The 27,974-nt window shown below is 43.4% G+C and overlaps 1 protein-coding gene across 3 annotated transcripts in view; it reads left to right on the top strand.

Moving 5' to 3' along the window:
- The window catches only part of LOC135910058 (neprilysin-1-like), a 39,528-nt gene that overhangs the window by 1,760 nt on the left and 9,794 nt on the right, over positions 1 to 27,974 (top strand). Inside the window, exons 3-12 of one of the 3 annotated variants that reach the window (XM_065442018.1) lie at positions 355 to 621; positions 3,715 to 3,822; positions 6,231 to 6,287; positions 7,744 to 8,026; positions 8,853 to 8,914; positions 10,310 to 10,427; positions 10,847 to 10,963; positions 12,694 to 12,932; positions 20,573 to 20,717; positions 25,413 to 25,559. In XM_065442018.1, the coding sequence (XP_065298090.1) occupies positions 355 to 621; positions 3,715 to 3,822; positions 6,231 to 6,287; positions 7,744 to 8,026; positions 8,853 to 8,914; positions 10,310 to 10,427; positions 10,847 to 10,963; positions 12,694 to 12,932; positions 20,573 to 20,717; positions 25,413 to 25,559 (1,543 nt within the window). Of the gene's footprint in view, positions 1 to 354; positions 622 to 3,714; positions 3,823 to 6,230; positions 6,288 to 7,743; positions 8,027 to 8,852; positions 8,915 to 10,309; positions 10,428 to 10,846; positions 10,964 to 12,693; positions 12,933 to 20,572; positions 20,718 to 25,412; positions 25,560 to 27,974 lie in introns of those variants that run through there. The other 2 variants (XM_065442019.1, XM_065442020.1) reach the window with 2 other exon arrangements.

The following is a 27,974-nucleotide window of genomic DNA, read 5'->3' as shown; positions in this document are numbered from 1 at the left end:
GGCAAGCGCACGACGCGGGTACAAACGTGGTGGGCCGCGCGCGGGGCCTCTGCTACGGCTCTCTGTGAGTTTGCTGCAATGTTCTCACGAGCACACAGCTTGTTTACCATATAACGTGGTCCTGCGAACGCAAGTTTGGTTCCTCGCAGCGGGGTAGGCGAAACATCCTGGCAGGCTTCCGCACTTGCTACAAGAAAGCCTCATGGAGCGCTACAAAGCGAAAGCGGTCAAAATTAATCCCGAGTCCCCCACTACGGCGTACCTCATAAGCATATCGTAGTTATGGCCCGAACCCCCCCCCCCCAGCCCCACGCAAAAAAAAAGAAAAAAGAAAGTTCACTCGCTTTCTCACAGTTTCATGTGGCTCGAAGGCGCGCCCGCTCGCTGCGGGGTCCAAGGGTGTTGTCGAAACTGCTGCGGTGAATGCTGCGCACGGGCGGACGCCGGCCGTTGGGATCGGCGAACGCGGGAGCGAGCGTCCATGCTACGCAGGCCTTGTTTCAGCAGATCATGGCCTACTGTGCACACCACCCCTTGTGTAACAGCGTCGTGTTCTGCGCTGTGCCTGCCACGACACCGGTGGTCCAGTGGTGGAAGCATGATCACCAGAAGCCTTTCCTGGTAGGACCCTCTGGCTGTGCTCCCCGCATGCCGTTTAGATCAAATCTTTGGTCCCGAGTTACATGTGTACCTTCTACTTCATCGTCACAAGTCAACGTGTGTGTCTCCGTTATTGTGGGGAAAAAATAGCCCCTGTCCTGTGTCTTTCTCGGCTGTTCGTGTGTGTCTTCTTGTGCGCTTATTTTCCGTCGATCAAATCTTTGAAACGCGAAAGTCGTGATGGTGGCGCAATTGCTGCAGTCATAAGCAAAATTTTTGTTCTTGTGATATAATCCAAAAGTTCTGTTACAAATGTTGGAACTAATCTTTCTTGTGTGAGTTTCTATGATTGCATAATACATTAGCGCTGTTCTTTACATTGCTCTATATTAATACATATGTAATGTCGAACAAATAAGTTTACGGAGCATGGGATCTAAGGGCTTTAAATATTCGCAGCCTCACAACCCAGCCTGGTATTCACATTTCCAGCCTCCGGTATCTCTAGTATACGCGAACAGCATTCAGACAGACACTTTTACTAACTGCTGATACAAGCTGCTCAGAAATTCAACGTTTTCTGTCCCTACAGTCCGCAAACTTTTTTGGTCGACGGTACTTTTTTCCCTGCTATAGCACCAGTCTGTCGCCGTTGTGTCGGGCGTCCCAAGCCTTATCAGGCCGCAGCAAAATGGCTTTTTCTCTGGTCGCCCTTTTTCACCATGTATCGTCACTGCTGTAAATAGAACTGAATTACTTATTCATTCATTCAATCAATCAATCAATTGATTGATTGATTGATTGATTGATTGATTGATTGATTGATTGATTGATTGATTGATTGATTGATTGATTGATTGATTGATTGATTGATTGATTGATAATGATCTGGTCAAGTTTGGAACTTGAAAGGTCTGGGTTCGATATTCCTAAACGTTATGTTATTGGGGTGAAACTTAAAAGGAAGCTTTAGTTGGGGTGCGCCTATCTAAATGCATGTAAAAGGAGAATTCGTTTTTCTCGGCAACCACTGCACCAAATTTGACGAGGTTTGTTGCATTTAAAAGAAAAACTTTAAATCTAGTGACTGTTGGTTTTGAATTTTTCATTTAGGTCATCAACTTGATAATTTCGTCAAACGAAATTATCAAGTTTGCAACTCTGTAACTCAGCAATGAAAGATTATATCACAATTATGTGAATTGCTTCTAATAGCAAACCTAAAACGGATAAAATTAATATGTTACACATGAATCTCAAAAATTTCGTAATATCGAAATACAGCTTTTGCAGAACCCTTGTAACCAACGTAACAAGTTCACGTCAGATATAAAATGGCATATCAAATTTGTCCGCTTTGAATGTTCTAATAGATGCCGTTTACAGAACTGCGATATCGGTTCTTGACGCAGAGCTTTTAATTTATAAGGTTCTTGCTTCTATATTCTTCAGACATCCGAATTTTTGAGAATCTTTTTAACAAAATTCAAGCCCTACATCGAAATTGCACTTCTAACAGTCACTAGAATTTAACTTTATCTCTCAAATACAACAACTTTTATAAAAATCGCTCAAGGGGATATCTCAGAAAAACGTTTTGCGTTTTACATGTGTTTGAATAGGCCGCGTTGGAGTTGGGCCCGAGCTAAAGCTTCCTCTTAAGCGATATTTCTCGAGTAAACAATGTAAACAACAACAACAAAACGAAGAGATACCAAGCTTTTCTTTGTTGTCTAAAAATTCGAAATTTTTTCATAACGTAACAAAATGATTACCATATAAAAATTATTTTCTGACGAATAGATTACTGTTTGCCTTCACGGAGAAGCTGTGAACTTCACCATAAAAGCAGTCGACCGCAGCCATTTCTGGTCTTTACTTTTTTACTACTTATTGCTAACGTGCGTTAAATATCGTCTAAATTCGCAGTGGTACTCCCGACCCCGAAGACCTTTAAGCTAAGAAGGCCATTCAGAGTGCTTATAACAATGTTAGCGCTGCTTTTCGGAATAAGGTATTTACTGGCACACTTGTGCAACTAATGATTCCATCGGTTCTTTCATTACGATGACTACATTGAAATGGGCTCCGTTCGAGCTTACCATGCAATGTTATTGAATGTGAGAACGCTGGTTATAAGTATACGTTATTCAGCATTAGGAAGTTTCTGGAATGGCTCAATGATAGCTGAACGAGAAGAAAGGGGGTTAACCAAGGGGCCCGATTTTTAGTAATCATATTATAGTAATCTTCGTTTGTTGGCTTCTTATCAGTGATAGCTGGCAATTCCTACACCTGCATATTACATAATTTCGTCTAACAAACACCACGCACTAATTATACCATCCAACCTGAGGCATTAAAGCCGACGCTGTAAAGCTTTATTTCATGGGGTTGTTGTGAATAAACATCTGTACTCATGGTAAGAAATAGTTTGGTATTAGCAACGAAAATGACCGCTGAGCTTCCCTTTCTTTTATTTCACGCTGGAACATTAGAGCTTATGACGTCAACGTCATGTCCAAAATTTCGTTGGGTTTCCGCGTGCTGAGGTTTTGTGGAAGGAAAATTTAAACTTCTCACATTTAGTCTTTCTTTAGTTTGGAACATAATATGACCCTTTATTTATTCACAGGCAGTTAACTAGCTCCGAGAAGCGGCGGTAAAAATCCATGACTTCACGAGAGCGGCATTGTAGCACTGCATGCCATCAGTGCCCTTCCGGGTTATCATCGAACATGCGGCCCATGGGCAAGTTTTTAAAAACACATCATAGCACCAATATTCCTATTATAGAAAGCATCGCTAATTTCATATAGAGCTTTGAAAACTGTGAGGCTTTTCTTTCGAGGAACCCGTATGGGTTTCCTTTGTAGCAATTGCTACGAACGGGTGGATGCCTGATTTTCCATTACTTAAGAGCTTTGAAATCTTTCAATTTAGTCCTAAAGCCTCTTATCATTCGCTTTAATACTGCTAGTATATTGCCTGCGCCGGTTTATTCGTGTATGATGCATAACTATATAGGCCAGAGCAGCGAGCGCACTTCAATTACAAGTAAGTGGCTTCTGCTGCTTGCAAAGTTCCTAACACTTTCAGTTCTATTATGTGCAGGCCGCTGCTCCGAGGTTCGTACGGGCAGCTCGAGACAGATTTTGCAGCTGATCCTTTTTCTTGGGACACTCACGAATCTCTGTCGACTTGCCATTACGCGCCATCAAGGTAATCCCCATTTTGCTCTTACGCATGACATTTCTTTTAGTGAATGCTATGCACAACTTACATATCAAATTTACAGCGCAGTATCAATCTTTCCATGCACTGAGCAGATTTCATTAGTGCCGCCAACAAGGAGTGAACGTGCATTCGCACTTATTGGAAGCAACAAGTTTTAGCGTTCGCGTACCGACCCAACCACAAAGAACACATTTTCGATGGATTTTCGGCGTTGGCGTCGGCCGGCGTCGCTCGTTCGATGCCAAAGTCTGCTCGCGCTTTCGATAGCAGCGGCTAGGTCACGGCGCGGACGGCCGAAGTGGCCAGCAGAGCATGAAAACCGGCCGACGTGCCGCATCACGCCCAAAATTCTTCTAAAACTTGTTCCTACTGATTGGACCACATATGAACGAAATCTAAGTTCAGCCGGTCATGCAGTATATCTGGGATATATCAGAAGCTTCGCGCGAAATAATAAGAGCATGCAGTCACTTCAGCAAAAGATGTTCCCACCACTCTGAGTGGCTTCAGCAGATTAATACAGAAAATCCTAAAATGCAGGAAAAGACAACGCAAAGCCAAAGAATGTCTAAGAAAACTAGAGCCAATTTTATTAAGTAACAACTGTGAACGATGCAATTATCCTACAGAATGATCTTAACGTTTTTTTAAAAGTTGGTGCAAGACAAGGTGTATGGAACTGAACATTAACAAGTGTAAATACATGCATGTATCACGAAGCAATCAAGCGCCACACACTTACTTTCTTAACAATGTTCCCCTAGACCCCATGTCTAGCTTTGGTGTACGTATAACTGCAACATTGCCTTAATACTTTGGTGTACGTATTAACTGCAACATTGCCTGAACTGCGCTTACGTCGTAAGCAACGCTAACAGAACTTTGGGCTTCTTTCGTCGTAATTTAAGTCCAAAGTTGGAATACGCCGCGCCTGTTTGGTATCCAGGTCATGAAAACATTATTCATTCTCTTGAAATGGTCCAGAATAACGCAGTCCGTTTTATCTTGTCTAATTATAACAGAACTGCAAGCATAACCGCCATGAAATCAAGTTTAAGATTATCTTCTCCCGCATCACGTTGCAAACAACTTCGCCTCTGTCTTTTTCATAAAATTTTTCATCACGCAGAATTACACAAAGAACTGCTTCAGTCAGCGCAGTACATATCCCGAAGATTAGACCATGCTAACAAAGTCGGCACACCTCCTTTCAGAACTAATTCCTTTTCACTGTCATTTCTCCCAGCCACATCTGAAGAGTGGAATAACTTTCCCGAAAATGTTGCTACAATTCTAAATAGTTAACTCTTTAAAAACCCTATAGCTAATATTGCATATATGGAGCCCACCTTGTACCTGCTATGTTTATGTTAAAGATGTTTAATTTTGCTTTATTTTGGTACGTTTCACTCTTAATTTGGTTATAGCTAACTTGTATGATAAATACAATTTTTGTACCTGCTACTTTTATAGTAACCATGCATTGATTTGTTATTTTTCACATGCTGCTTTCTTTCTATCTATTTCTCCCTTTGTATTTCTTGTTTCCCATTTCCCTCTCTAATGCTTCGGCCCCGAGGGTATATCAAATAAATAAATTAGGCACTGGCAATTCAATGAAGATTTAATTGCTCTTGCCGTACGTACGCCAGTGCAACAAAAGTAAGATTTTGCCAGCTGGCCGAAACGGTATTCCAGACCAAAACACAGTGCGCTGGTCAACCGAAAGACGTGTTAACCAGTGGGCTACGACTCAAGTGCAGACCTCAAGAGGTCGCGGCACGAAAGGTCTGTCTAGAGTTACTCTATATATATGGCAGCCATATACAGTAACTCTAGGTTCGCAGCAAAATCAAACCGTATAAAGAAGTGTACTCAGTCAGTGGGGGGCAAGCATATTTCACTCAATCAAGGTGCAGCAAATGATTGTGCAATTTATCCGCGTTAGCTGCGGGCTCATCGGTGAAGTGTCTGATGAAGCAGACATTCAGAACCCATAGAAAAGTGGGGTCTTTCTGGCTGATGTCTCAGTTGTGTCAGAAAAAAAATGTAAAGACGACTGAATTTGGCTACCAGAAGGGGATAAATCATTCCTAGCAATGCTTTGATTTATTCACCCTGTAATAGAGATACAGTCCTTACAGTGGTGAACGCTGGTGTGATAGGAACATGTGGCTATGCATAAATACCCAATGGACACTTCAAGTTTGATTTTATTTTCGTGAACTGGATGTGACAGAGCCTTCCATAAATGCAAAGACAGCGCGTTCGCCTAGACGAGTAAGTAAAGAGCCATAATCATCTGTATGATGCTCTGTCTGACTTATCTTGCACTGAGCATTAAAGCTACATGTTATTACACTCCGTGTTCATAATTTTCTTTTGTTTCACAGGCATTTCGTGGAGCCTACATTTGAATCTTTCGTGACTCAAGTCACGGAAGAATGCACGTAAGTAATAATCAATGAGAGTTTATTAGGCAGCGTTCGACGTCATTTATAATTCGCAATACAAAGTCACTCCATAGTAAAATACAGGGTGAAATTGGCGTTGACGAAAGGCAGACCCTAGAAAAATATATGTGCAGAAACCATTGACAGGGCTCATTGTCGTGTATGTAAGCGAATAACCGAATGGTTCAAGAAAGCTATTAGCCTTTTGAAAAGAGTTGTGGGCTTGGCGATACATGTTTGTCGCAGTGAGAATACTTAGGCAGCATTTGTTGTTTCATTGCAAAATTTAGTAGAGAACAGAGCCGTTAACCAGCGCATCTCGTGTGGTAGTATAGCCGCTCTAAATACCATGGGAAGAACTCCGGTTAATAAATCATGTGTCGCAGCCAAAACAAATTTACCTGTGTGCTGATTGGAACTCACAAATCCTGCCCCCGCCCCTCAATTTTTTTTTAAGCACGGCACATTATTGCCACGGCTGGACACAGATATCATCAAGGGTTTACAAGCCTCGTTTCTTACCCGAATTCCTGAAAACCATAATTCATCAAGACTTCAGAGGCTCTCGCACATAAATGCGGGGAGTGTGCCTGAGCCATTTGCATATCAGATATTAAATATTACTGTGAGCTGTCGTGAGATGTCCAGAGGCCAGCATCGACACCGAATAAGACAGTACGGGAATGGACAGTACGCAGAAGAGAACGACGTCTACAAGCACAAACTTCGCTTCCGCCCAATGCTCGGCTGAACTGATGCGCACACGGAGCATGAGGTGCGAACGAAACATGCTTATAGTCGGCTTCAAGGCATCCCCTTTAAATTTTTATCTAATCTTTAGTACCGCGTAACGAGAATCTCACTTACCACCTTTTAGTTATCTTTCGATTTCGCCTCACAGGCATCTGCTTATACATTTACTCAACCGTAGTGGCTCTCAGTCCCTGGCATTCTTTAACCGAGAACGGGCGCGCCGACTCGACTCCCAGCCACGGCGACCGCATTTCCACAAAGGCGCAATGCGAAAGCGATCAAGGACAGCTTAGGCAACTTGATGTTATACGCAAATTAGTGAATACAGTGAGTGACCATTTGCGTTTAGCTCCCTCCATTTTTCTGTTGCACGGCATGTTCGATCGGGGCAGCGTTAGTGAAATTTAACTTTAACGTCTGTCTAATGTCCTCCGAGTTCACGTCACGCACCAGAGCACCTCATGCAACCGGCGTGTCTTTGACCATACTTTCTAAACTCGCCTGTAATTAAACTCACTCGCCTTCATTAACAAGATTCGTATCAACCATGTACAAAACTGCGGGTTTCTGGCTGTAGCATCGCTGGTCACGGCAGCGACAACTTGTGTGAAGCGGTCTATGCAGTCGAAGTTATGCTGGCGATCATTGTTCGATTCAAAGTTTCTTGTATACGCACGCTTGCCCTCTCCAATACCCGCAGGGCGCCCGTCTGCCGGCGTGTCGTCTCGGTGCCTTCCGCGTTAAATGCCCCCTACTCATCTCCCGCGGGGAGCTGGGCCAGCTACAGCCTGCCGACTTGCTACGAGCCTCCGCCTCCGCCGCCGCCCCCGCCTCCAAGCAATACGAACGTGCGGAGCACTGTGTCCTTCAGCAGCATGCAGGACAAGCAGCCGCCACTGCAGCCGTCGTCGTCCTCGCTTGACATGCTGTGTCGGATGTCGTCGTACCAGGAGGACAAGAGCCGAGGCAGACCACAGAAACCGGTCCGTGCCGATATTTTCCATTCAAGTTTCTTGCTGTGTTTCGGCGACCGCAATTGGTTTCAGTTTTGATATGTTGAGCCGACAAAAGGATATTCATGGCGGAGTGCGCCGCGCGAGTATTCCGACATCGTGTTCCGACGTCGAAGCATATCGGTCCCCGATATGCTTCGCAATAGGTCAACGGAGAATTGTTTGTGCTTTATAGGCAGCGGACGCCAACACCACTTAACGACCACGAACCACGATTTGTGCACCACGAACTATTGTCAGCGCACTGGTGTCCTGACTTGGCCGTATAACTGTATGTCTGGCACGTTGCTCGCCATGCAGCATGCAACGATGCTAAAAGCACAGCGACGTGCCGCGGTAGCTCAGTGGGCATAGCGTTAATTGTGCTGCTAAAAAAGAGGTCGCACGTTCGACCTCGCCAGCGGCTGCCTCATTCCGACGGGGGCGAGAAGTAAGAACGCCCGGGTACCACGCATTGGGTGCAGGTTAATGAACGTTACGTGGCCAAAATTAATACGGGGTCCCTCACTACGGCATGCCCCATAATAAAGTCCTGGTTTCAGCACATAAAGCCGTAGAAGTTCTTGAAAGACTAGATATGCAAGCTTTGTTTCTATTCACGACGTTTCACGAGTGCTGTAGCACATAGCGCGACTTCGACACGAGCAGTCATGTTCCTGTATTTGTAGGCGTAAGTTTATTCTAAGAGTACTTGCTATTACTTTTCATTAATGACGTTGAAGCGTTACAAAAGTGGAACTTGTCCATAAAAATGTTTTTCTTTTTTTTTTCTTTTTTGTTTTCTCATGATGTCCAGGTTACAGCAACAACCACAAGAACTGTGGCAACGGAAGTCGAGTTCCGCTTTGCGCAACCAGGGTAAAAGAGTTGTTATGTTCTGCGCATTAGGCCCACTAACGTGTCTATAATTCAGTTGAATTAAAACTGTTGAATTGAAAATACTGTGAAACACGCGTCAACGATAACGTCCGCGAAAGAACGATATGTATTGTCGAAAGGAACTGCAATCGTTACTCCATCGAGCTTGCATTAACGTAAGATTCGGCAAGCTGTAATCAGGCTACAAGGGCACTTTTCTTGAAGCACACATTGACCAGTTATGCGCAGACTAGCTCAGTAGAAACCCCTAACATGAAGAAACAATTAAATAAGGCTCTTATCACATTTCTTATATACTTACAACGAAGCCAATTATTTCACCGTCTCTCCCGGCACCAAAATAAGGCTCACAGGAGGAGGAAGCACCTAAAGGCCGTTATTTGCTTAATTGTTACTTGTTATATTTGGTTGTAGTATTTCGGTTACATTACTTGACAATAATTTGCTTCCGAATACTCAGGATCCTGTCGTAAATTTAGTGCAGGAAAGGCAACGTTGATTAGACTCCACTAATAGTTAATTAACAAAACTTCAATTTCGTACATTTTACACCAGTAACGTGCTCAATTTCGGGGCACAATCTGCATTATAACTGCATGGTTGACCAAAGAAAACAGCTCTACACATTGTAGAACTGCTGAATCGATGAAGACAAAGGCCGGGCATGGAACGAAAAGAGCGCCTAGAAAAAACTGTGTTGACACCAGTTTGTGCTATTCAGAAAAAAAAAACGTATATGCTAATGCGATACTCGATTCGTGACATGTGTTATGCTATAACGAGGTCCACGTTGAATCAAGGAACATGCGTGGAAGCACTACTATAGCAGTAATACCGAAAAGCACGTGCTCCAAACGTGTGTCATCTTATGAGAACTACTATACTATGCTTGAACGATAGGGTAGAATATTGGTTTAGCAGTGACAATGATAACCTTGGACTAATGATGCCTAACAGTCATTCTACATTATACCCTGGCTACTCCGTGCGTGATGCGATACCAGCGCATGGTCTCGCCGCTATATATATTAGGTGGCAGCGCAAAAATTTAGGTTTTGAACAGAGCAAAGCTTGGTGCGTACGCAGTGCTCATACACGAGCGCTGATGCAGGGGCGTGTCTCTTGGCATTTGGGCTGCCATTTCATTTCCTTCTCAGCCTTGTACAGCGGCTGGTGTCGGCAGCACTAGGATGATAAATGAAAGAATCGCAGTGCCATCTGGTCAGTGTAGGATGCTTTTATACAACTGCTATACGTAACACGAGAATGCTTTATGGACTGGGCCACATGTTGAACGGCTGACGGTGTGTCCGAAAGGCAGTGCCATTAACGTTGAATCCTGTGCTTTCTGTGCACTTTTTAATCTTTGTGCAGGACAGACAGGCGGAGCGTGGGCGTGATGACGAGCTACGTGCCGCGCGAGGTCGGCAGGAGAACTGGGGGCACCCACTACGAGACAGCGCCTTCCGACGAAGCCATCATCGCCGACCATGTGAGAGCCTGGATCGACGCCGCTAAGGAACCCCTAGCTCGCATTTCACATAAGGGTTCGTTTTTGATATGTCAGCGGGAAGAGTGCCACGAAGACCTACCGTAACAGAGACCACGCAAAGCCGGGTCAATATGTACTCGTAGTATCACTGCGCTTGAGGATATTGATGTGCGGCTTGACTCACGCACATCAGATAAAGGCCATTGCCAAGTAAGCATTGAAACGTGTTAACTGTGTGTTCATGCATCGGACACTCCCAAGGTACCACTGCCGGGATAGTACGCTCACGTGCATAAATAAAAGAGTATTGCGATGTGATGGTATGCCAAAGACAATGTGCTGTTAATGAAATATTCATTTTTGGGTAATGGTCCTTTGCTACACATAATGTTTGCCCTCGGTTTCTTTTTCGTTCTCAGGAACAGAACGAACTAAGCGGGCCTGAATCAGCCCTCGAGTTGAAGGGCGGGGCGCCGCTCGGCGACCAGTCATCCTCGGAGCACGGCTGGTACCAGCCCCTTCATATTGTGTCCAAGGTGAGTGCAAATGTGCATGCATGACAACGATTCGCAGCGTTATCACTGCAACAAGTGGTATACATAGCCACCAGTGGACGATGTGCGAAAATATGGAAGTCGCATGCTCAGCAAAACTCTATTCCCGCTATAGCAACTGTCGTACACAGACTACCCTGCAGTTTATCTTTTACAACAAAAGGGGAATACCATATAGCGTCCATGGTTCTCAGAGATTTTAGATCCCTATGCGCGTCTTGCAAGCTCGGTGCGGAAGGGAGGGTGGAAGTCACGGGAATAGGTGACCTCGTAGCGACGCAAAGCTGTAACCAACATTTCAGTTTAGTACCAACATTTAAAAAAAAACGGCACTCGCAAGTTTATTCACAGCCTGACAGACCTATCACCCTTGCTCGCGCCAATCTTCCAGCCTACTCTTATCTGTGTTTATATATATATATATATATATATATATATATATATATATATATATATATATAAAGAACTTGAGTGGTGCTACAAGGTAAACAGAACAAGTATTTAATTTCGACAGTTTCGATCGGTGGACCGATCTTCGTCCCTGACCCTGACGAAGATCGGTCCACCGATCGAAACTGTCGAAATTAAATACTTGTTCTGTTTACCTTGTAGCACCACTCAAGTTCTTTACGTTTGAAAGGTAGCCTGAAGAAACCGTCTTTGCCTACATATATATATATATATATATATATATATATATATATATATATATATATATATATATATATATATATATATATATATATAGTCATATTATAAGAAGCCAACAAACATTGACACCAAGGACAACATAGGGGAAATTACATGTGCGTAATAAATGAAATAAAGAAATGAAGAATTAATGGAAATTAAAGTGGATGAAAAAACAACCTGCCGCAGGTGGGAGCCGAACCCACAACCTTCGCATTTCGTGTGCGATGCTCTACCAATTGAGCTACCGCGGCGCTGTTTTCCCATTCGCTTTCTTGGGTATTTATGTGTCGTAGTAGAACCCTGGGAGTGTGTATATATGGAGTGGAGTATATATATATGTATACGTGTATACTGCCACACGTATAGCGCCGACAGAATGGTATGAAAACGCAGCATCTGCGACCTATTGTTTAAAAAAATGATAAGCATTGTCAGAAATGCAGCTTGTTCTATATGTTGAAATGGGACGTAATTACTCTCTTTTCAGTCACAATTGGTTGGCTACAACTTACCCAATAAGTGCATGTTGAATCATGAATGTTTGCACCGTACCTTCATTAGTGACGTCCTTCCGGTCTTATATTTACGTTAGTTTGCGACTTTTTATGTCAAAGTGATGCTTCGGACACTTGGCGCCACTAATGTTTCCCTTTATGAGCGTACCTTTAGTGTATACTCTTTAAGTACTGCAACAAAATCACACAAATTTTGTTTATCCATTGTATCAGTGAAGTAGTTCCGGCAACAGATTTTCACTTCCTAGCTAATAAACAGCTAATCGACGATTTATTTTCTGTTGTGAGAGTAGCTTGTTTTCCAGCTTTAACATTTGCTGCAAAGCCCTGTTATGGGCTCCTTACAGCCCCATCATGACTGACTGACACATCGTGGGTAACCGATAAATTATAATTTATTATTTTATATTTTCGACAATCAAACGCGAAACGCCAGGCAGCACGTGCTCTGCCATTCGTAGAGCGTCGAAAGTTCTTCGTCCAAGGAAACCCGCTGCGGCGCAGGACTCGTACGGCACAGAGGACTCCACACTGAAGTTTTTCGACTTCGCGTGGGGCGCCCCTCGGCGCGGACCAGCGCGGAGCACCGGCGCAGCCCGTACGATACGTGCTACCGCCGACGAGGATGATAGTCTCGAAGTGAACCCTTTCTCGTGGTCTTCGAAAGAACTGCTCATAAAGCACGAGCCGACCACAACCCAACAGTTCAAGCCGGCCCTTGAGATCGGGATGGAAGAAGAGTCGTAAGTCATAGCATCTCATCAAAAGAAAAGCTGTCATGCGCCTTATTGTAAGCGGAAAATTACAAAGCAAATTCACCGCTGCTTCTCACAAAGAAACTGCACGTGTTTAGTTTGAGGAGGCTTCGAGTACACGCCTAGAAATACATTCGCACCCTTTTGGTCTTGTGCGCCTGTTAAAGACTCCCAGATGGGTTTATTTTCGTTTACAGTGTGTTGCCCCGAAACAGTTATCGTCACCTGTCTTGCCTGCTCTTTCTTGAACACACTGTGCTGGCTACCTACCATTGTGTCAAAAAAAAAATCTGTTACGTTAATACGCGTGCGCCGTTCGCGCCCTGAATGTGTTGGGCGCGCAGCTTTACAGAAAGGATGGACACGCAGGATTAACGAAAATGGGCGCGCATTTCTCTTGGAGCGTAGGAGGCTGTGATGGAAACTGCAGAGCTACAGCTCCGTGACAATTTGACGATGTCCGCGTTCCTTGTTCGAGTCATGATTTCAGTAAGCCATCGCAAAGGAAGTATACTCAATGTAAGCAGATTGCATAAGTCGTTCAAAACTCTCTCGGTGTTCTTCCGCTTCCGTGGCTCCTTGCGCAATCATCATGCATATTTGGTTCGCCCATATATAAGGCGAAAGAGCACACGTTGCCAAACTGACGACGTCCGTACTTTGAGCAAATGCACGCATGCTCGGACGTGTGGTGTATGACGTCGCAGTCAGCGTGCTTGTGTCAGCGCAGTCAGCGTCGCAGTCAGGGCTTGTGCAATGGCACCACACTATGGCTCGTACATGCCCGCGCAGATAATGTTGTTTATCAGGTTTTAATACGCTGGCTGTTAACGATGAACACTGATATCTTATTATTCCATCACCGTGTCGGGAACAAATTTGAACTGCTGTGGATGACCCGTTGAAGCCGTAACCGCCACAAGTACTTTGCCTAATAAACTTGATGCGTAAGGGAGCTATACGACAGTGACGACAGGGCAGAAAGCTTATAAGTCATGGAATAGCAGTCAGCCCGCTCTGGAAGTCTTACTTTGCCTCGTCACCTTTTCCACGGAAAGGGCTGCTTTCGCTTTGGTACAAATACTATGCTTCAGGATTTGCCGACTTGTAAGACGAATGCAGGCAAGATTATGACACTGACCTATCGCCAACAGATTATGAACATTTTATTAAATTTTTCGACATGTAACAGTTGTTAAGGCCACTTACTAGATTGCCCAGTTTTTTCCGCGTTTGATTTCCTTCATTAGGTCAGTTCCTTGATGATTTTTGCGCATTCGCTTTTTATCAGCGCGAAATATTTCGCGAAAATATTTTTTTTTCTCTTGATTTCTTGCTTTCTACAGCAGCACCGAAGCTGAACACGAAGAAAAAAACGTCAGAAATACCTGCATTTAGTATGTTAGAGTTCACGACGGCAGCAACCCTCATGAAATATCAAAAATTTTATCATTGTATCTATGTTACCGGCATTACACACCGCAGTGGTACACTGCGTTGCATTGTGCTTACATGTTTTGTTGCAAGGACAAAGACAATACCAACAACGTTAAACATAATTTTGTGTCGACATTTCAGCAAACCGGCATAGTGGCTCCGTGATTTTAGGACACAAAGTCAGCCATAAGCATGGTGCGCGCACAGTACGCTCACCACATCAAATCGCAAGTGGATGGGTGTGACCAACAGCCACTTTCGTCCATCAGCCTGATAGTTGAGGTGGTATAAGAGTGCATCTCGTATTGCGAAATACATGGCGGCGAAAGGCACGCTGTTGTGCAGCGCGGTTGAAGAGTCAGAGAGAGCTTTGGGGAGGGATGCGATCCAGTGGTATTTCTGCTGTTTTGAAGGCATGTCTGTGACGGTGAGAGTATAGCCAGGGGTAAGTCGGACGTGGAGGGCGATTTGTTGTTGGAGAGAGCGCATTCGCGTCAGAGTGCTTGAGCCCGGATTGGCAAACAACGCGAACGTGGAATTCATGTAAACGAGGAACCCATCGACGGAGACGACCAGAGGGATCCTTAAGTGAAGCCAACCAATAGCGTGCGTGATGGTCTGTCACTATACGTTGAGAGTCCGGCCGTACAAATAGGGACGAAATTTGCATAACGCCAACACAATTTCGAGACACTCTTTTTCGGTGACCCAGTAATTCGCTTCAGCCTTGGTCAGGGTGCGGCTCGCATAACATGCTCGGGGAAGCCGGGTTCCGTTTCTTGAGAACTGCACCAAGACCGACACCGCTGGCGTCCGCATGTATTTCGGTTGGCGCAGTCGGGTCGTAATAGCGTAGCACGGGCGGCGAAGTCAGTAGACGGCGCAATGTCGCAAAGGCTTCGTCGCGGACTTGTGTCCAGTGAGAGAGCTAGGTCGATAGGGCCAGCCACTAGCTTTGTCAGCTGTGCCATGATGGAAGCGAAATTTCGGACAAAGCGACGAAAATATGAGCACAAGCGCACAAAGCTCCGAAGTTCTTTGACGGTAGACGGATTCTGGAACTCAAGAATAGTACGGAGTTTGTCAGTTTGTAATCTTTTAAGACGATGTGACCAAATAGGGTGAGCCAGTGAGCCCCGAAGTGACATTTCTTCAGGTTATGTTGAAGGCGTGCGTTTGTAAGCCAGGGGAGAATCTTGCGTAAATGGGCGAGATGTGTACTGAAATGGGGGAGAACACCATGATATCGTCCAGATTCGTCCGTCATTCGCTCGAACGTTGCGAGTGCATTGCAAAGTCAGAACTGCATGACAGGCCATCCAGTGACGAATGCTGTATTTGGAAGATCACAATACGCCTTTGGCCCGAGCGCAAGTCTAAGGAAGAAAAGGAATTCGGTTCCGTGGAGGCAATCGAGGGCGTCGTCTATTCGGGGAAGAGGATAGATGTATTTCAAGTAATTTTGTTTAGGCTACGGTAGTACGCGCAGAATGTAATCGAGCCGTATTTCTTCTGAACTAATCCAACAGGTGAGGGCCAAGGGCTGCAAGAAGGCTTGATGACTCCGCGCTGACGCATGTCATCAACTTGCTCTGTAATTACACGACGCTCCGCAGGTGACACATTGCAGGGGCGCTGTTGCAAAGAGGCGTGAGTTCCAGTGTAAACTGTTTGAGCGACTGCGCTAGTTCGGCCTAATGACGCTTGCGTGAAGTCGAACGAAGTGCGACACTTGGGCAGAAAAACAAGAAGCCGCGCACGTTAGCCGGATCGAGACCCACGGAACGTTCAAAGAAATCTGAGGGCGCGAGGTCGGATGCAAGTCGGTGCGTTCACTTGAGGCATTGTGAAGGCCGCGGGCAATGACGGCACTGTGAGGAGGAAGGCCTGTCTATTGTTGTCTGCCGCCGAGCTAAGAGGCGTTGTTTGTGTAGTTTGTGGAAGCTGTGACACAGGTTAACGAGCTCAGGTACGGTTCGCGGGTCCTTATAGACGTCGTCGTCTATGCCTTTCATTATGTGCTTGGCTTTGTCTTGTTCAGCCATGGCAAGAGTAACGCGCTTTTGCAAGTCAATGACGACTTCTATGCAATCAGTAACACTCTCTCCCTGCAGTTGCGCACGCCCACGTAGGCGCTGTTCGGCGCGGAGCTTGCGCACTGTGGGGTGACCGAACACTTCTGCAAAGCTTATCTTGAAAGCTGTCCAAGTGATAAAGTCAAACTCGGAGCCAAGGGTTTGCGACGTCTGTAAGGTCGAAGAGAACATTGTGCAGTTTCGTAGTGTTGTCCCACTTGTTGGGAGCGCTCACCTTTTCAAACTCCGACAGCCAATCTTCTACGTCTTGATCATCGGTGCCACTTAAGAAAGCGGGATGGCGCTGGCACAGCACGCTGGGCACGATGACCGACGGAGGTTTGGCCGTACCTCGCTGGGTGGCTTCTTCAGGCATTGTCGGGGCAGTGGACAATGTCCGGCTTCCGAGTTCTGTAGGTTTGAAGGGCACTTCGCACCTCCACCACTTTGATAGTGGATTTATTGACGGGAAGCGGTGTAGGCGAAAAACCAGCACAGCATCAACAAAACACCGGTCTCGGCGCCAACAGCTCGTGATCAGCGCTCGCGCCTCATATCGATGAGAATTCCCTAGTGCTACTTGCTTTAGTCTCCTCCCCTTCACTACGTTCCAAAAATTCACTTAACAGAGCGCGTAATTTTAGGACAAAAAAACAACAATCATAGGAACAACAAAAAAAAAGCTCAGGACTAATCACTTTTCAAGTCTGTTCCTCTTAACGAGTGTATGTTCCCAACGGAAAAAAACTATTTTTGTTAACACTCCGTGTAAATGCCGATTCCTGCACCTTCATGTACAGGGTCGTCCACTTCTGAGGAAACGCATAATTTGTATTCAAGCAGGTATAACTTAATATTTCGTCTAGTTCACGGAGGAAATGTGCTTTGTTTATTTATTTTTATTTATTTATTTATTTATTTATTTATTTATTTATTTATTTATTTATTCTTTTTTGACCCTCGAGGTCAGAAGCATTTCAGCGGGGAGTGGTTAAAAATACAAACAATAGCAAACAGAACGAAATACAGGATTCAAGCCCTAAAAACAGTGAAAAACATTTCCTAACATGCTAATAACAATGCTTGCTATACGGCAAAAATAAAACGTTGTTTATCACTGTAGATGCTATGTAAGCGGGAAGGTGGTTCCACTCAACTGCTCTGCGTGGTAGAAAAGAACCAGAAAATGTTTTTGTTTTCTAGAATATAATGCCTGCCTCATGACGGTGATCAGTGCGATGCGAGTGCCCCTGCGACGATAGGACAAATTTTTCGCGGAGAACGGTACGGTGGTATATTTGTATGAAATAAATTCAGGTGGCAGACATTTGCATGAGCTGCTGATTAGGTGGAACGCTGGCTTTCGTAGCTGTTGTGACTCGCGATTGCAGTTAGAGAGGATCAAACGAGTCGATTTACTCTGCTCAAGTTCCTGGGTAGTGAATATTTTTTCATACACAGTACCCCGCACTGAAGATGCATATTCAAGATTTTGCCGTATTAAGGTTTCGTAAAATAGTAGTTTTAATGAGGATGGAGTGGCAGGAAAGTTGCGACGGGAGTAACCCATCATACGATTAGCATATTTATATTGTTTTCAGTGTACGTCGTCCAATTTGAACTACATGATATATGAGCACCTAAGTGCTTATAATGAGTGACGGGGTCTAAAGTAATGATTTTCAAAAAATAAACTGCTGGAATTTTAGTGTTTCAGGCGACACGCATAGCCTTGCAGTTAACATTTAGTTATTAGTCGAATTTTGCACCAGTTAGATACAGCAGCAATGTCTGGTTGAAGACGGTTAATGTCACTGTCACCATTATTTCACGAAATATTTTTTCACGAGAGATATTTCACGAATTGTCGGCGAAAAGAATGACTTCTGACGACACAACGAAACGAAAGTCGTTAACGTAAATTATGAATATATGAGCTCTAGGGACGGACCTTTGTGGAAAGCTGGAATGCACATTAGTAAGCGAGGAGATGTTACAATTAGCAGTAACAAATTGCCAACAGTCGAAAAGGAAACATGACGTAACACCCGATGATACATCTTGTCGAACGCCTTCTAAAAATCTAAGATGCAATCCACGCAGGATGACTCTTCAAGAACAGGGTGTGAATTATGAGGGAATTACATAAGCTGAGTTTCACAAGTACATTTTTTGGAACCGTGCTGTTCCGATGTGAAAAATGAATTGCCTTCCAAAAGCTAATTAAAACTTTCAATAATATATGCATGTTCAAGTAGTTTACAGCACGTGCTAACAAGTGAAGTGGAGCGGTGTAAGCTGAAGAGCTCTTCAGAAATTTAATACTGGTAAGATCATAACGAGAAGATTAACTTTTTTGAAATGAATCAATTAGCTTAGCAACCACAGATATATTAATAATAATGGGATACATAAATGGAACATCGACATGGTGTAAATCAGGTGGCTGTACATTTGAAACAGGGCACAATTTTCCAATAAACATGTTCTTTAATATTGTAGCACAGAGATTGTTAGGACTACGGCAACCATCCTGTTTCTGAAGCCCAATGAAAAAAATCTTGAAAAAAATTTAGAAGGTGCCAAAAATTTCTAACATCTTCCTTCAGCACAGATGGCTGAATTGTTGACATGAATCAGATTTAAGTGCTTGTATACGTAAGCCACGGAAGCTGACTGATACGCAGCCCACCTGAAGTTGGTCTTCGAAAGTCTAAGCTGAACGGTAAAAAAGCTTCTTCCTGGTCGATAAACGCTTAAATAAGGATTGTACTAAAGAACTCGTAGGTTTGTGGAGATTATCCGCTTTGGAATGTATTTATTTGTTAGCTGGGGTACCTTGGATTTAAACAGGTCCCAGTTCTCTTCAACAGACTAGTTATCGAAGTCTAGAGAAAGAAACCGTCAAGAAATATGGCTGGTTCACTATTCAATGCTTGAAAATTAGCTATATTATAGTCTAGTATAAATATGCATATCTTTGTCTGTTTCAGAATGTGGTCTGTTTCTATAAACGTTAATTAAAACATGATCACTTATTCCTGACATATGCGCAATATTGAATACGAAACCTGGATTAGTTATGAGTAAAAAATCAATTGTGTTTACAACGTTAGGGGATGCTCTGGTTTCATCGGCTATTAGCCGGATGTATACAAAGGAAATAATAGTTTCCAGAATTTCGTCATCGGCTGGTCTCAATTACTAACGGGGTGTTTCCCCTTCAAGTGGCCGGCCCTGTACGTGGAAAAAGTGATCGTCTCCTCGTGCCTCTGGTGAAACCGGTTTTCTAGGCCTTAACGCATAGATTAATGTGTAACATCACACGGCCATCGGTTGGTGGTGAATCCCATAAACATGTCAACTTACAGTGTCCGAAGCGCACATAGCAGGTGTTTTTCATCGTTTCTGACTATACCCAACCCTCTGGATGAAATCGGCGCCAATTTTCTCGAAAACTGATAGTACGGTCCCTGCATCACGACGATATCATTAAACCAAATGTTACGAACGCAGCGCAAAAGTGGCAGAAATAAAGAACACACGCACAGTGTATGTAGGACGAGCGTTGACCGTGCGTGTTTACTGTGACAGGAACAGCGGACACCCAGCACCCGTCGTGTATGCTGCTTGTTTGTTGTCCCTGTTATTATTGCGCTGCATTTTCCCCAATTAGCTATAAGCTAATTTGCCCAAGTCAAATTAAGTCGTGCGTGATTAAACCACTTCCATACAGTATACAGCGCGCACCCGACTTTTTATACGGGACGAATATTATTACGAAAAAATTTACGTCGTTGGTCTTTTGTTTACCTTGAGTAAGTTCTGCACCCTTTTCTACACTATTTATTACTGTACATAACACTTGCTTGCTCTAATAAGCTCATATTTTCCTATTGGATTTCAACTAACCCACGGCTAGGGATCCAGATGCACCTACAAGTTTCTCCGTAATATGAAATACGGTAAATAAGTATGGTTGGTTGATCAATTGATTCAGGTAATTTTTGAAAAGTGCTGAAGGCAATGCGCCTTGTAATGTACCAATTGGTCGCACGGTGATACGCCTCTGTAGCGTTCCCAGACTGCGTTGTAATTGCGTGACTCTCTCTCCAGGACCAGTGACGCGTCGACGCCAGAGTCTCCAAAAGAGGCCGAGTCGGACGGAGTTGCGTCGTCCTCCAAGCCGGGCAGCCAGGCCGCGTCGAGCGCCAACCGGCTTCGCTCGGCGGCGCCAGACGACGAACTGGCTCGCAAGGAGGTGGGGCCCGATGCCCACGAAGCCTCGAGTGGCTTGCTTTGCTATTGCGTTTTATTACGTTACGCCTTTTGAGCACAAGGAGCCCTGCAGCGAGAGGGTGCCCATTAACTGTGTTAACTGTGGTTCGTCAAATCGCCTCCGTACCAAATCATTTATTTATTTATTTATTTATTTATTTATTTATTTATTTATTTATTTATTTATTTAAAGGTACCTTACAGGCCCCTTGAGACATTGTATAAGAGGGAAGAGTACACTAAAAGATTATAATATACAATAATTAGAATACATATACAAAAAATACAGTAAGAAATGCGCTAACATACAGTAATGTGGTGTTAAAATCGTACAATGGACAAACCGAATGCTTCTGAACGCGAGAGGTCACTGAACAAGAGACTTTCACAAATTGAAATATAATCAATAAAATTTCAGAGTGCGACCTATCCGGCTATAACAAAACAGTATTTAAAGGATAGTAGCACATTAATAATGAGAAAGGCAAGAAAAGATAACACGTTAGGTTATGCAGAGTTTGGAAAATGCGTTGTTAGAAGATGCCGGAAATTTTCCTCGTCACTCTCATAAGTGATGGCGTTAGGAAGATCGTTCCAAAGGCGAATGGCTCTTGGAAGAGCGGAGTAGTTAAATGAATTAGTCTTTCCGTAGTCGCGCATGGAATTGAACTGATTGTACAACCGGTGTGACCTGTAATGAGGAGTTTCAAGAGGCAGAACTGGTGGCGCTGTATTATGGACATATTTATGAAATAATGGCAGCAGGGATATTTCACGACAATCATGCAAGGGCTGTAGTGAAAGATCGAGTTTAGTTTGTGTTATACCTTTGTTATAGCCATAACAACGATAAATAAAACGCGCAGCCCTATTCTGAATAGATTCGAGTTATTCGATCAAGAATTTCTGATGGGGAGACCAGACAGATGCGGCGTATTCAAGCTGAGGTCGAACAAATGTTAGATAAGCTAGTTTAGGAATCTCTTTAGTAGAATTATGCAACTTGCGTCTTGTGTGCCCTAATGATTTCGAAGCCTTAGCGCATATATGTATGCAATGTGCGTTGACCACGAAAGAGTCGAAGTTAGGTTAACACCACGATATTTATATTCAGTATCATGCAAAATAGTGATGTTATTTATGTGATAAAGAAACTTAGATTTAGTATGCTTGCGGCTAAAAGAGAAAATTTTACATTTAGAAACGCTAAGCTTCATTAGCCAAGTGTCACATCAAAGAGAAATAAGTTCTGGATCGTTTGGGGAGATTGTATGATCATCGGCACGCTTGGTGGAACGATAAAGAGTGCACTCGTTTGCGAAAATGCACACGTGTGAGGAAATGTTATTCGGTAAGTCATTAATGTATATTAGAAATAATAATGGCCCAAGAACGCTGCCTTGCGGTACACCTGAAGTGAGGTGCGAAAGAGGAGAGGAAAAATTATTAACTGCTGTGAATTCCTGACGATTAGAAAGGAAAATGCGAATCCATGTTAGTGTAAGAGAATCTAATTTAAGAGCAGATAATTTCAAAATGAAATGGCAATGGGCTACGAGGTCAAACGCTTTTGAAAAGTCTAGAAAAGTACAATGAGTTTGTAGATCCTCTTCCATGTTAGTATGCAAATCAGTTGTTAATTATAATAATTGCGTCTCACAAGAGAACTTTCTCAGAAATTCGTATTGATTAGAAAAGAAAAATTTGTTGGCTTCCAGGTGACTGTAGAGATTTGATGCAATTACATGTTCTAGAATTTTGCAGCATATAGATGTTAATGATATTGGACGGTAGCTTTCCGGTGCGTGTTTTCTCCCTGACTTAAATATGGGTATGACCTTTGCTATCGTCCAGTCTGAGGGCAGCACGCCAGTCTCTAAAGATTGCCTGCAAGTGTGAGACAGAATTTTGCTAGATGCTATGACGGTGTTTTTCAGAATTTTAGAATTAATGTCGTCAACGCCACAGGATGTGGTTAGCTTGAAGTTATTTATCAGGCATACGACACCTTCAACTGTTATTTCAATTGGTGACATGTATTAGTAGTTCAGCTCCGATGCATCTGGCAGATCAGGCTGATCTGTGGCGAATACAGAAGAAAAATAAGTATTGAAAGTAGAAGCACAGTGGCTATCTGGAATGGGAGTGTTGTTATTGTTGTGTAAATAAATGTCAGTGTGGTCTTGATGTGGGCTTATAACGTGCCAGAACTTTCTGGGATTCGATTTTGGAAGAGATTGCAGGTCATGAGCGCAGTATTTATCTTTAGCTGAAGACAGAGCAGAACAGTAAAATTTAAAGCTTTCCTTGCACGTATCCCAAGCTGCTTGCGCGCGCAAGCGCTTGGCGCTTTCGTAGTGGCGCTTCTTCCTGTTTCTCAGTAAGCGTAGGGATCTGGTGAACAATGGGTTAGATTTATCATTGGTCATCTTAATGAGGGGGACGTACTGGTTAGCCAAGCCAGACATCCCATTCCTGAAATGAGGGGGACGTACTAGTTAACCAAGGCAGACATCTGATTCCTGAAAAGTATCCAATTCTTCTCCACCGACCGACTATGAAATTAAGGTAACAGAATGTGGAAAAATAATATATCTAATTCCGAATTCATAACGTTGAAATTGACTTTATTATAATCGTGTACTTTTTTTAGCAGCGAAACCTGTAAAAGATTAGGGTACGTTGAGAGTTACTTGCAGTAAGCAATGATAGCTAAAACCAGTAATAGACACAATTTGATCAACTGTCTCAGGAGCTGTTGTGAGGATTAAATCTAAGATATTATTACCCCGTGTAGGCTGCGTAACAACCTGAAACAGGTTAAAATATAAGGTTAAATTGATAAATTCTGTCTAAATATTACAGGATGAAGATAAGTTAGCCCAGTCGATCAGAGGAAAATTGGTCTCCTAGCAGATAAATATGGTGGAGCTTCGCCACTGATTCTATGTTGCTGCGCAAGTCATTTGATAAGAAGCATCTGCGTTTTGCGCGTCTACAAAATTATTTGCGGCTGCCGAACCCGATCATTGAACTCTCGACTTGGTGCTTAAATGCAGAAGGGATAAGACCACCCTATTCCTCATTTGTGTTGGTTAAACGAATCTAAGCCGACAAAAAGATGTTGTCGGTGAGTGTGTTTGGGAAGGAGCAAAGTTGAGATTTACGTGTATAAGCATCGTCGCTTAGGAACAGGAAGAAGGTATCGAGAATACGTGTGTTGTTCTCTGATATGGCATTCACAGGCCTCGACTGTGTCGCTACCTTTTATGCGAACAACCAGTGGAAACGTCACTATAATGGCGCATTCTTGAAGAGAGCTAAACTAGTGAATGTAATACTCAATTTAAAAAATGCTCGTTTGTCGTCGTGTTCAGGAGTGCGTAACCGGTAGGCGGCTGCCTAAACAAAAGTGGCCAATGAAGGATTGTCCTTCATGCCCTCGCAGCTAAAGTTGCATCGTAAAAAGTGGCATTAGATGCCTTAGCGAGGAATTAAGCATTTCAGGCAGGTGCCACTAATTTCAATGCATTTTTTTACATTCTTTGCGAATGTTTTCTATGTGACGTTAGTGAGCACTCTTTTTTATAGATCACTTGGTGACTTATGACAATGTTTTATGCTGCAGATAAAGCTTATCTTCCAAATCAATGAAATATGTAAAATGTTTGCCGCAATCGCACAAATAACAAAGTCAGCCTCTTCCTTCGGCGCTTTAAGCCACTGCTACAAGAATAAAACGGAGCGGGGATGTATACTTAACATGCGGAGCAAAATTAAGTGGTTTGGGGAAGTGCATGGTTCCAGTATTTAACCTCTTCAGCGGTATATAAGGTAATTTAATGACCCGAGCGTAACATGAAATCAAAAATCGCTCTATTATAATAAGTCTCAGAAATAAAATTTCCTCTAGCTCCGTTAAATCTACGGGGCATAATAATGCAGCGCGGGCTGCATTCTGCTGCGTTGGAGCCCGCAGCTGCTAAGGGCATCGTAAAATATTTTATTGCACAAAATGTGCACGTCTATAACTCGTGCTATAACATAAGAGCACAACAAAAATGTTTGTGCGTTGCATAAGCTATGTTTTTAATTATTTTACACCCATTATTTCTGTGCACACATGCACGCACACGAGAAATACAGGTCTACAAGAAATTTAATGAACAATTGTTATTATGTAACAGAGAAAGGCAGGCTAGCTAGTGGTCGATATTTTAATGCATACTGTAACCGCGCAAACGACAACGGTCGAAGAAGTTCGTTAGTTGTCCAGTGTGTTTCCTTCTTCGTCCGCGGTCGTTCGCGCGGTTACAATATGCATTCAAATTGTTATTACGTTGTATGGCTTGAAATGTGAAAACTTCAAAACATCGTAATCCTTCATAGCAATTCCCAGACGTCATTTGCGATGCACATTAAATGGTCTACGTTCTTGTGTGTTCATTTAGCGATTCACCAGATTCTTATTAATCATCAGAATTTTTTCCCGGTAAACAAATAAATAAAAAACAAGCATCTATTTTGGGAATGGAGTTCGTATCTTTTCCTTAGGGGGGGGGGGGGAAGGGGGAGCATGTCGTTGATTGCTGTGTTCTTTCATATTGTTTCCTGTCTCGTCTACATTTTCGATAAGGAATGAACGAGGTAAATTAGTAGCCTTGCAACAATCACGCAGAGTGAGCTTGCCGACGAAGACGAATTTGGGAGTGCCAACTCCGGTGCTGAGGAGGAAGAGGAAACAGAGGAGGTAAAGCACGAGGACAAGGAAGAGGAAAAAGAGGCGGAGGAGCAGGAAGGCGGAGGAGTCTACGGTTACGTGGAGGTAAGCGTCTGCATGTACAGTTACAGGGCCCCTAAATGCCGACTGCAAAAAAGATACAATTCGGCTAAATTGGTTATGACTGAGCAGCATACTGGGTGCCCCAGCTAACATAGACCAATCATTGACAAAAAGATGGATTGTTTTATGCGAACAAAGTCATGCGGATATTTTTTACAGTTCAGCAGAAAATCCCCCAATGATTTTGATGACATTCAAATACATTAATGATTTATCTAACTGGTTAATTTCTGTTCTAATTGACAAGGTGTCAATTATGAAGTTGTAGGCAGTCATAGAAAACATTAACCTGTAATGTTTTCAGCAAGATACAATTCGAGTGCTTTATTTTTCCAAGTGAAAAAGGACGTCAGTGAAACTAAAATACAACGTGATTACGCAACCACACGCACAACCCGCACCAGAAAGCAGCGCCCTCAAGCAGGCTCAGTGAGATACATGACGAAAAAATAAAAATAAATAAATAAATAAAGAAAGAAAGAAATCATTGAACTTGCCCAGGAACAGTACTGAAGACTGAGGGCTGGCATACGAGTACAGTAGAAAAGAAAACAATTTCGCAAGAGAATGCAAGCAGACAAAAAAAGACACAAGCGCTAAACAAAATTGTCAGTTTTACCCGAAGGCGAAGCATTGAAAGCGACAGCATGGTTTCGCGTTGCGCAGAAGGCGCGTCTCGGGAGGCTGGCTGGAGGAGCGCGCCAGTAGCGTTGCAAGTGTCGCCCCTCGATGGCACACGAGGCGGTATTGACGCGAGATTAACGGGAACAACACAGACGCGGCTCGGCGCCGAGCATTCCAGTTTGACCTTGGCTGAGCCTGAAGGTCAGATTTACGGAAGCAGGCGTTTTCTGGGTTTGTACCTGGAGTAGTAGAGGTACCGCTCTAAATGTGTGAATAACTGGGCATAATACGACAGAACAAGCACATAAAATATGAAATGACGAGTACCAAAATAACAGTTCACGAGCAACAAAACGCAAGGTAAGTTCAATAGAAAAGGAAGAGAAGAGCTCTTGAACAATTTGGGAAACAAACTACAAAACAAAAATGGAAAGCTCGGGAAAAAACAATGACAGTGACTTATGAAATATATTGAGATAAAAAAAATAACCGTTATAAAGAGTTCGTATTCTGTGAACAGTTGAATGTTGGTCTACGCCAGGGCAGGAACATGGAAAGGTTTCTGGATACCTGCCTGCCTACCTTTGATCGTTAGAATTGGTAAATAATAATAATAATAATAATAATAATAATAATAATAATAATAATAATAATAATATCCCGCAAACTCGAGAATACGGGTGCACTTTGTCCCGAGCGCACATGTTTTCTGGACTACACGCACCTTTGTTAACGATAATTCGCCTTTATGCGCAGCACACGAGCAGCAACAAGCTTGCATCAGAAAGTGACAAGCAACACAATTTATTTAGGTCACTTTAGTTTTCAGCGATTTTGCTGTCGCCGATCCCGCCTGTACTTAAGGAATGCCTCTGAATAAGCCTCCTCAGCCCAAGAACAATCTGGCCACCTCGCGCTTCCACAGGAAGGCGGTGCAACTAAACCGTCACATTTTTTTTCAGCGCGCATGTTTCGCAATCTCTCGCCGCCCCATCTTCCAAGGCTCTTAACGCACGTTTGAGAAGAAAATTTTATTTCTCGTAAAACTTTATACAGCATTCATAAAATTGTAGAAGGTGTTCAAATTCATAAGCATTACAAAAAATTCGGGACAGTTGGCAGGTATGTTGAATTGAGGTGTTCGATGCAGGCAAGGACTCTATGAAGAAATTCGAAAAGAAACATAAGGTCAGCACGATTACTTCCGCAAGGAAGTGATGCCAGTGACGATAATTCAACAGTGCTATAGCAAGATCCAGTGCCGGTGTTAAGAAAGCGACGGTAGTATGTGCTTAGAAACTTTTTTGGGAGGCCCGTTCTGTGAAGTCTTTGTTAAAGTTAGAAGTTCCATTCCGGACACCGACGCGTATTCAGTTTGAAGAAAGATTGTTTGTACAAGGTGTTGGAGAATTTAAATCTCTGGGTAGTGTGCTAGGCTTCTGCATTTGTTTAATATTTTAGAATATTCGATCGAATACTATGCTATTCGATATTCGCTTCAGCTCAATTTTCAGTATTCGGAGGTTTCGAAGCATTCAAAACAAACGAATATATTCGTATTTCCGCGTATAAGCCGTGCCATCAATTACAACACCCGGGGAAATAATTGCACACAACGCGCAAATCATTGTAGATATAGCCTTCATTCGTGTATGCATGAGTCGTCCACGTCGTATCTTCGACCATCGGCTCTGTTCCCCACCTCTTCGGCGACACTAATGGCGGAGAACTTTTTCCTAAAGGTGGTTTCACGGCAGAATGTCTCACACTGCT

The sequence above is a fragment of the Dermacentor albipictus genome, chromosome 4 (assembly GCF_038994185.2).
Source record: "Dermacentor albipictus isolate Rhodes 1998 colony chromosome 4, USDA_Dalb.pri_finalv2, whole genome shotgun sequence".
NCBI lineage: Eukaryota > Metazoa > Arthropoda > Arachnida > Ixodida > Ixodidae > Dermacentor > Dermacentor albipictus.
This window is presented reverse-complemented; position numbering and strand designations above follow the sequence as displayed.